The 10532-nt window shown below is 45.4% G+C and overlaps 1 protein-coding gene across 1 annotated transcript in view; it reads left to right on the top strand.

The window, feature by feature from the left end:
• Positions 1-751: 751 nt before the first annotated feature.
• Positions 752-10532, top strand: part of TNS3 (tensin 3) — a 263074-nt gene continuing 253293 nt past the window's right edge. Inside the window, exon 1 of the mRNA XM_074145629.1 lies at positions 752-847. Coding sequence (XP_074001730.1) covers positions 752-847 — 96 coding nt within the window. The remainder of the gene's footprint in view (positions 848-10532) is intronic.

Below are 10532 nucleotides of genomic sequence, written 5' to 3'. Positions count from 1 at the left end.
CTTAAATTGCATGGGATAGTGAAGGTCCTTGGCAAAGAGGTAACCAGAGCCCCTGTCTCTAAGCTTACAGTCCCGTGCTTCCATCACATCATCTGCCGAATCACTGCCCCTTAGCAGTACACATCCTCTTGCAGGCAGGGAAGATAAGTTCTAGTTAAAAACTAAAGGGCATTAATTAACATACACAGGCAGGCAGATTACACAAAGAAGCAGGACATTCCTGTAGGTTCCCCCCTTCTGAAACTATTTTCCAAGTAATTCTTGGTGTCAACTTTAAATATCCAGTTTTCTCTCTCAAGTTACTCTGCTACTATCAGCTTGCTTTAAGTGACAGATTGCGGGAAAGCTCACTTCTGCCCAAAAGCAGCACACCCTCGGAAGCAGACTGTTTTCCAGTTACTGGTTTCGTTGTCATTGTATCCATACCACTCGGTGATCCAAAAACCCTCCCACCAGGACAGGGAAGGCTAAGTTTCCCCAGCTGTAGACAGAGCTTTCGGCACCGGCTCTCTGATTTGTCATCCCGGCCCCGGAGGGGGCACGGTGTGGTCAGCTCAGGAGCCCGCTAACAAAAGGGAAAACCTAGAGGGAAGGAGTCGGGGGGTGGCCGACGGCCCGAGGAGCTCGTACCGGCCGGGGAAGCCCAGCACCGGCCGCGCAGGGGCGGGGGGCTCATGGCCGCCGGCGGCGAGTGAGGAGCGGGCAGAGTCCTGGGGCTGCGCCGGGGGCAAAGAGCCCGCCGGGGTGCCCCATGGGCGGCCGGGCGAGCCTGGTGTGCCGCGGGAGGGAGCTGCCTCCCCTGCCCCGTCGCCGCTGGGCGCAAGAAGAGGCCGAGACGACGACTGAGGTAGGCGGGATGTGCTCCGCAGCCCCGGCGGCGCGGGGGCGGTGGGGCGGTTTGCGGCGCGGCCGGGGCCACCGCCGCCCGCCCCGGGCTCGGCGCCGCCGCCGCCGCAGGGCGGGCCGCGGGGAGGCGCCTGCGGCCGGCGCCGGGGAGCAGCGCCCGGCCCCGCCGGGCCGGGCCGCGGGGCGCCGGCGGCAGCGCCGCTCCTCAGCGCCCGGGGCGGCGGGGGCCGGGGGGGGGGCGCGGGGCGTCGGCGTCGGGCGCCCGTCTCTGCGGCGGTGAGAAGAGCAAAGGCGCGGGGGGAGCGGGGCGGCACCTCGGCGCCCTCCGTAACTCTTGCCAGGAGCTTCTTGGCGGCCGGGCCGAGCCCAGCGCTCCCCTCGCCCCCGCCGTGCCCGCTTTCCCCGCCGCGCCGGGCCGGTCGGGGGCGGTGGGCCGGCGAGGCTCGGTCAGCAGCGACCCCCGGAGCGTGCGTTCGCCTTCCGACTCCTGTAAATACTCCCTTGTAACCCCTGAATGCCTGCCTGACTCGCTTTTGGGGCAGTTATGGAAAAGAAATGTTCAAAACCGAGGGTGGGTTGATAATCCTGAAGTGTGCACGCCGACTTTTCACGGGTATGAAGGTTTGATCGACTTTAAACGATTCTGGTTTTAAACCCGTTCGATCCCAGCGATGGGTTCCCTTTGACTTTCTGACTGTGTGCAAAACCAGAGGAACTGCCAAAATACCGGCACAGCAGCAAATAGGAGGCACCAGAAACCTCTCTAGAGCCTTTGCCAAGAGTCTCGGAGCCACCCAACTCATTCCAGAGGCTCATTCAAGCATCTCTATTTGTGGTTTGTTAAGCAAACCTCTGGACCTTTGAAGTTTCATGCACTTCCTTCTGGGTTACCTCTGAGAGCTTTATTCAACAACAGCTTTTACTGAATTTTAAGCGTATGTTTCAATGTTTTTGCTGACCTGTTGGGCCCGCGGTAGCAGTCTCCCTCTCCTACTGCATGCTCAAGTGAGTAACCCCTTTCATTTCAAATCCCTTCTGAAAACATACCGTTTCTGTTGAAACCTTTTAGGATTAGTTTCCCAGAAATTAACGAATAATATACCACACAAGTGGTAAACTGTGGATATATGCAGTAGATAGTCTTTACTTTCAGTCTCCCTTTGACCATTCCATGTGCACTCTATCTGTGAAACCATCTCCATCACTCTCATGAGTCTAACGTTTCAAACCAAGCAGCTTCGAATAACCATTTCATTATCAAAAGCTGCCAAGAAAAAATCTGAGTGTATGTTTTTCTGCCAAAATTGCTTTCCTCTGAGGTCTGAGATGGCCAGCATTCAACTGTAGACAAGTGACTCATTAAAAGGGCTGAAATTTTTGCCTTCTCTCAGAATTAGAAGAAGGAGCTTTATGCCATTTAAAAGTGTATACAATGGTCTCCAGTGACTTCTTGCCAAAGAAACATTAGCTTGTGTCCTTAGGCATAATATTAAACCTGGAAATCATAATGTTACAATGGAAAGATAAATTATGCTAATGAGCTGGTTTTTTATAAATATCAAATTTCTAGTAACTCTTAGCTCCAGCATCATGAGTCCAGTTTTAGAATCTCAATGGAGCATGCTTTACTAGAGGGAAGATTACAAACTGGTCATTACACAGTGACTCAGGTGTCACTGCGCCCTCAATTTTCCTGGATGCTCTTGAAGCACATTAAGAAAATGTTCCACACTATGTGACTTTGGGAGAAAAAGCCATGCCTTGTTCTCTTTTGCATGCTATAACTTATTATAACTAGGACTTAATTAGGATGGGTAACCCTATTGATCAGAAACGGTGTCACACTGCTGTGGTACCTCTTCACTCTGACTGTTTTGCCTCACTGCATTTTGGTCCCTGCTTTTCTTTGTGCCTGCTAATTGAGAGTCTGGTGCTCAGAGGGCTCTCCAGCTAATTAATGTTGCTAATATTGCTTAAGAGTTACTCTTTTTAAGCTAGATTTTATTTTTAAGCTTGTTCTTGGCTCTTCCTTTCCTTGTTAAGATAATTTGAAGGGTCAAGTGAACCTGAGTGTTGAACCCAGGAGCAAGAGAACAAGCTAAATTATGTTAAACTCCTCTTTCTGTGACACCGAAAAGGACAGGGAGAGGGTGACACCGAGCAACAAGATAAAGAAATATGGTAGTTGCCTTAGCACCAGTCTGCAGCGACTGCTGGGGCTAAGCAGAGCTTCACCACCCTCGTACCAAGTTCCATGAAACTGATGGTCTACATTTTTCTCTTCTTATATATTAGTATAAATCAAGAATTTCTTCTCTGAAACCAATTGCATTTCATCAGTTTTAAATTAGTATGAGTGATAGGGGAAGCTGGACCAGTAATTCTCAAAATATTGGTTATAAAATGAGTTCAAATGATGGAGTAGTTTACAAAGCTGGCATAGGCTCCAATTTATGCTGCTATTACGGAACAGAGAACATGTGTGCAGGATGTATTAACATCAGTGGCTTTATTTTACATCTGGAACATGAAAAAGGCGGTAACAAGCAACAGCTTCTATATTGTTGAATTTCTATTGATCTTTCTCTTCCAGCAGGAAGATATATAGTTATACAATAGACCATCTGAATTTATACCACTGGGTGGTTGAAATAATTGTAATATTAGACATCCTGCCTCAGAACATGCCAAAAGGTCTTAGCACGATGTTTAGGGGAAAATAACATAAATTTGACTCTAGGAAGCTATTTTAAAGAGTGAGGGGGTTGGTTTGTTTTGTATTTTCAAGAGGAGAGGTAGATTTTTCTAGTATGAATACACTAGAAAAGTATTTTTCTCCTGGAGTCAATGGAATTAAGGTAACTTAAAAATCATCGCTAATGCCACAGGCTTGCAATTATGTTTTTTAGTTAGGCCTTGTCCTCAGGTGGTTTATCAGCTTCTGGTGAGGGGCTGCTGTGACAGTGACTATTGAATTCCCTGTTCAGCCTGGACTGGAGTCAGGACTTAATGCAATCACCAGCCCTGGCTCAGTTTCTCTAGGCAATCCTTCCTGAGCAGATCCCGGTGTTACCTGGGAACTCATTGTCTTAATCTTTTCTTTTTAACCGTGTATTTAAATTTCTTTTTCTTTGTGTATAATATTGTAAGGGAGGTCAGACTTCTTAGAAGAGGAATACTTGGGATGTGTTTTTTTTTCCTTGGAAGTCCAGTGTGAGAGATAGGAGCTTGTTTGCATATAGTTTCTGATAATGTCAGGTCAAGGACGGGTGTTTTTACAGCTCATAACCTTTTTATGGTAAAAACCACCTGTGTTTTGCATTGCTGATTTTCTCTTGAAAAAGGCAAAAGGTGTATGAGTCCTGCTGTCTTATATCAGCAAGCAAAAAAGCAATAGTGAAAACCAAAGTGCAAAGTAAAGTAAATTAAATAACTTTTTTCAGAGTTGCTCAGCAAATACATAAACCACTTCAGGTTTCCTGTTCCTCAGGGTAATGCTTTTCCACTGAAGCGTATTACTTTTTAAGTAATGAGTTGTCACTTGTCCAAAGCCAGGGAAAAGGACAGCCCAAATGCATCTCTGTACTGTTTTCTCTGTAAAGCAGGCTTCCAGATCATACCGTAGTACCTCTGACTCTGGGCAGAAATGTGAGGATGCTACATCAGAGAGTAGTCACCACTATTACACAGTCCATAATCCCCCTGTAGGAGTACTTGGGCTTCTGCTACTGGTGCCTTATTTGTACAGATGGAAAGAATAGCAAGAAAAGTAATTCTTCCAGGAAGAAAGATTTTAAAGGGTTTTTGGATTGAATACAAAGCAAATAGCAGTGTTGGCCCAAAACGCCCACAAGCTCAGAAGTCTTTAGCATTGTTTCCTCATATTGTGTTATGCACAGAAAAGTCAGAATAAAACAAGAAGAATCCTTCCTGAAGTGCAAGTTGTCTATCATATTTTTAATGACCAAGGAAAGGAAAAGGCTTTTCAGAAACGTCAAGTAAGTTTAGCTGCTGTATTAGTTAGGTTTCCAAGTGGTCACAGACAGGTGAAATACACTGAAACGCAATGGCTGTTACTGGAAAGAATTACATTTTTGCTATCCTGCCTCCTGTCTGACAGCTGTGATATGTCCTGTGGAAAATGGGCTGGATACTTTTCAGTTATTAGTTTATTATTCAGTTTTATAGTGGCTTTCAGCAAGAGGGAAGTAAAGATTTATTTTTTTTTTTTTTAGAAAAATAAATGCAGCTTTTTCAAAACTTAACAAAAATAATTTCTTAGAGGAACTGATAAGCAAAGAAGGACTTACACCACTTTTTCCTTCCAGAAGAATGTTAAGTGAATAGTAGGAAAGAGAAAGTTCCCCAAATGGCTCAGTTACTGCCCTCAAGTGATGTCGTGTAAGATGAGCAACTTTCCCATGAAACTTACAATAGAAAACAATTTTTTTTTAGAGTTTGTGGGTTACTTTGAGCATTGCTGCTGCTTTATAATTTCACTGTTTCTTCCCGCAGACTATGAATGTTAAATTGTATTATTCTAAAAGAAGATTAGTTGTTGGTTCTTTTCTTTTTTTAATTTAAATTGGGAAGTTTCCTGGATCTTGGACAGCCTTTGGTTATCCAGAAATCAATAGACTGAAAGTCTCAGAGAACAGTGAGGGGGAAATGAATGTGTTGAATACAAGCAGGAACAATCTGCTTCAAATCTAGCTGGTTAAAAGCAAGTAGGTTGCATAGTTTCAGTCACCTCACCATTTCATAAAGCTGTTTCTTTGCACAGACGGTTCAGATCACAATTCCATCACTGATACACATTGTTTAGTCATCCAAACGGATGATTAAATTATCAAAATTGTTATTCAAAACATGTGAGTTCTTTTATGGTATGTGGAATGAGAGTCATGCTCCTTTTCATGTTTGTCCTTCATGCCAGCTGGTCCTTCCCCCTGACCTCAGGGCTGATGCAGATCCCATGGCCCTCCAATGTCAGAGAGAGCTCCTGCTGATTTTAATAAATGCTTGAGTAGCACTGGTGCCTGGCCTCTCTCATGAAAAAGTAAAACGTTAGCAGCATTTTCCTTCCTCTTCCACCCTGCTCTACACATGTAAGAGGTTGAGGAATCATCATGAGTCTGCCGTGGTTGAATGTGCACTTAGCTCCTGTATCAGGGTTCTTCATTCAACAAAGCACTTGAATATTAAGCAATTTTTAAAGCCTGTTCCTATACAATAAAATACTTACAGGCTCATGTGATCTTGACATCTCTAGAAATTGAAAATGAATTTTAAAGGTGACTTACATATTTATGGAATTAAATTTCAGGAACTTTTAATCCCCTAGTGACCGTGTATGGTGCTGGTCATGATAAATTTCCCCCTCCTCCCCAAACATAACAAGAGTTATCATTATGCCTTCTTCTGAAGAGATAACTACTTGATATTTTCTTTTGCTTTGTTGCATCTTCTCAGATACCCTTACAAAAACAGCTCTCTTGCCCACTGCCCTCCTTTTTCCCCTAATGTGGGTGCATACGTCACAGGATGCTTGGGTGTGAAACTGCATCTGTGATGTGTCCTGGTATAGATTTCCACTTGATTAAGCCTGATATTTCATACTTCAACATGCTTAGTTGTTTATGTATACTACAGGCCCTGGCTTAAGTATCTGCAGCTGTCAAATGGGGGTCTGGTTCTACGGCTCTTACAGTAACAAAACTTTCAGTGCCCAACCCAGCTCTTTGTGGATCTCTTACAGCATTATAAAAGACTACTGGTGCAACATAAACCACATAAATAACATTTAAGAATCCTGATTCAGTCTCATACAAAACTGAAAATGGCTGCTCAAAAACTCCAGGCAAGTGAAAATACCTCTTACCCAGGAAATAATTTATACAGGATATAGTGCCCTGGCAGTTAAAATACAAATACCGTGCAGAAAATGAAACTTAGATTTCAGGGGGCTTTTTCATCTTTAGCAAAACCAATAACAATATTCTTATTGTTAACAATATTCTTCATGTTAACCTTCTTATGTATGGGCTGGATTGGAGAGGCATACGTGGGAGGGACCAAGGGAGGAAAAGGAGATTTAAGTGAGAAGCCAGCTAACAGCTTGCAAGAAACTCTGTAAGCTCATATGCTGTACTCCTGCTTTATTTATGTGAATTCCCACTATTTAGGTTTGACCATTAGAAAAGAGGCTACGGTACATTGTACGTGGTAGGACTGAGTCCCAGTGGCTGGATGTTGCAGCTACCATCATGTTGTGAACTCATTTTATGGGACCTGCTGCTTTCTATAGTTGATCGCTTCTGGGAAAAACACTTCCCCTCCACAAGGCCAAAACCACCTCAAATGTAAAGTGGCCGTCTCCTAAAAACAAATGAAGAGAAGACAGCTGTGCACTAACTTTTGTTTCTTTCCTCCTTCCAGCCTGCTCTGTTCTTATTACACAAAGAGCCAAAATAAGCGCGTTTAGATTTTCTGGGTAGACATGATTTTGCCATGCTAACTCAATTTAACGCAGTGGGAATGTAAGAAGTAACCATGTCCCCAGTGCTGAACGCGTGCTAGGTGTTTCTCAGTGTGTGAGGGGTTGAGATTACCTTTGACTTAGTTTGTGCCCTCTGTAGTTCCTTGCAAGATGATGGGGAGAGGCGTTTGACTCTGCTTTGTAACAACTGGAGGCATTATGAGGTGCTGTTTGGCACCTCACCCACTTGGGACTTGAATAATGTTTTTGTCCTTAGAAATAGCATTAAAATAGCCCAGGATTTCTTGCATTTGTTGCCCAGCATTCTATGCAGTCTCTGCCCTACTATCTCACCAATTTCTGAGTCAGAAATTACTATTCTGTTTAACTGGTACCTCATTTTTCTTGGGGAATTACTATGGGCAGTTTGTATGAAATCCTGTCGTCTTGTTCAATGACCTGCCAGTTGTTAAGATCAAATGGGAAAGGAAATGTGACCTAGATGGCACGGTGCAAATTTTATCACCATAGAAGGACAGAAAGAATCAGTACGAGAATCACCTGAAATGTGGTACCTACCCTTTATGCTTTATGTCTGAAACAATTACTATAATTGAAAGTTCTGTTTGAAATCTGTTCATTGAAAATGCCTCTACATTCAAAATTAGTACCATACCCAAAACAAAACTTGTATGTAAAGTCCTAGATGTTCCTTTTCAAATGAAGCAAATGACAACCTTAGATGTCACTTGTAAGAAGTATGGGAATTTTTAAGTAATCATTTTGATTCCAATTTTGAAGATTTTCTATTGTCTCTGTCACAACATGGCACTTTTTCATTGTGGCTGTAATGAAATGAATGGAATGGTGGAAAGACTTAACCAAAAAAACTTGGTAGCACAGTCTGTAACAGATCTTCTTACTTCTGTTTATCTGTGCTTTAACCATCAGTCAATACTGCTTTCTACAATAATGGGTTTCTGGGTATTTATTTTTATAACATCTTTGCAATTAAAGCCAAATACCTCTGCCTTGTGGATCCTCCCTTTTGGATTAAGGGCATAAATAGCTGGTCCTTTGCGCAAGAGTTGGCAGGCCTCATCAAAAGGTCTTTAAACTAAGTTTGAAGGGGGAAGGGGGAGAGCCCATCAGCAGAGATGCAAGGGTCATCGATGGATTAGGAGCTATGGCTGAGCCTGGGAATGGTCAGGTAGAAGTTAGGCCTTCCTACACCAAAAAGGTAGTGGGACTGGTAGCCCAGCTGAAGTGCTTTTACACTAATGCACGCAGCATGGGCAACAGACAGGAGGAGCTGGAAGCCATTGTGCAGCAGGAAAGCTATGATGTAGTCACCATCACGGAAACATGGTGGGATGACTCGCATGACTGGAGTGCTGCAATGGATGGCTACAAACCCTTCAGAAGCGACAGGCAAGGAAGGAGAGGAGGTGGGGTGGCTCTGTATGTTACGGAATTTTATGAATGTCAAGAGCTAATTGACGGTAATAGTAGAGTTGAGTGCCTGTGGGTAAGAATCAGAGGCAGGGCCAACAAGGCTGATATCGTGGTGGGAGTCTGTTACAGACCGCCCAACCAGGGTGTAGAGGTAGATGAAATATTCTACAAGCAGCTGGGAGAAATCTCGAAATCACTAGCCCTTGTCCTTGTGGGAGACTTCAACCCACCAGGTCTCAGCTGGGCACACAGTACGGCTGAGGGGGAACAGTCTGGGAGGTTCCTGGAGTGTGTTGGGGATAACTTCCTGACACAGCTGGGGAGGGAGCCAACTAGGGAGGGAGATCCTTGGATCTGTTGTTTGTGAATAGAGAAGGACTTGTGGAGGATGTGATGGCTGGAGGCCGTGTTGGGCACGGTGACCATGAAATGATACAGTTCTCAATTCTCAGGGAAGCAAGGAGGGGAGCCAGCAGGACTGCCATCATGGACTTCCAGAGGGCAGACTTTCGTCTTTTCAAGAGCCTGCTTGACAGAGTCCCTTGGGAGGCAGCCTGAAGGGGAAAGGAGTCCAGGAAGGCTGGATGTTTTTCAAGGAGGAAGTCTTAAAAGCGCAGGAGCAGGCCGTCCCTGTGTGCTGTAAAGTGAGCCACTGGGGGAAAAGACCAGCCTGGCTGAAGGTCACAGGGGAAAAAAGGAGAGTTTTTGGTCTTTGGAAAAAGGGGCAGGCCACTCAGGAAGTTTATAAAGGTGTTGTAAGGCTATGTAGGGAAAATATTAGAAAGGCCAAAGCCCAACTAGAACTTAACCTGGCCTTGCATGTTAAAAACAATGAAAAGAGTTTCTATAAATGTATTAGTAACAAGAGGAGGACTTGGGAGAATCTCCATCCTCTGTTGGATGCAGGAGGTAACATAGTGACAAAGGATGAGGAGAAGGCTGAGGTACTGAATGCCTTCTTTGTCTCCGTCTTCAGTAGTAGAGTTGGCTGTTCCCCAAGTACCCAGACCCCTGAGCCAGCAGACAGGGACGGGGAGCAGAATGGAGCCCCCGTAACACAAAGGCAGATGGTGAGGGACCTGCTCCAACACCTGGACATGCACAAGTCTATGGGGCGGGATGGGATCTACCCGAGGGCACCGAGGGAGCCAGTGGAAGTGCTCACTGAGCCACTTCCCATCATTTACCAGCAGTCCTGGCAAACTGGGGAGGTCCCAGCTGACTGGTGTCTGGCAAATGTGACGCCCATCCACAGGAAGGGCTGGAAGGATGATCCGGGCAACTACAGGCCTGTCGGTCTGACCTCGGTGCCTGGGAAGGTCATGAACAGATCATCCTGATTGCCATCATGCGGTACGTGAAGGACACCCAGGTGATCAGGCCCAGCCAGCACGGGTTCATGAGGGGCAGGTCCTGCTTGACAAACCTGATCTCCTTCTATGACAAAGTGACCCACTTGGTGGATGAGGGAAAGACTGTGGATGTTGTTTACCCGGACTTTAGCAAGGCCTTTGATACAGTCTCCCACAGTATCCTCCTGGAGAAACTGGCTGCCCATGGGTTGGATGGGAGGACTCTCCACTGGGTTAAAAACTGGCTGGAGGGCCAGGCATTAAATCCAGTTGGCGTCCGGTCATGAATGGTGTCCCCCAGGGCTGGGTATTGGGGCCGGTTCTCTTTAATATCTTCATCAATGAGTGCACCCTCAGTAAGTTTGCAGATGACACCAAGTTGGGTGGGAGTGTTGATCTGC

The sequence above is a fragment of the Numenius arquata genome, chromosome 3 (assembly GCF_964106895.1).
Source record: "Numenius arquata chromosome 3, bNumArq3.hap1.1, whole genome shotgun sequence".
Taxonomy (NCBI): Eukaryota; Metazoa; Chordata; class Aves; order Charadriiformes; family Scolopacidae; genus Numenius; species Numenius arquata.
The sequence above is the reverse complement of the archived record's forward strand: the minus strand, read 5'-3'. Positions and strand labels throughout refer to the sequence as shown.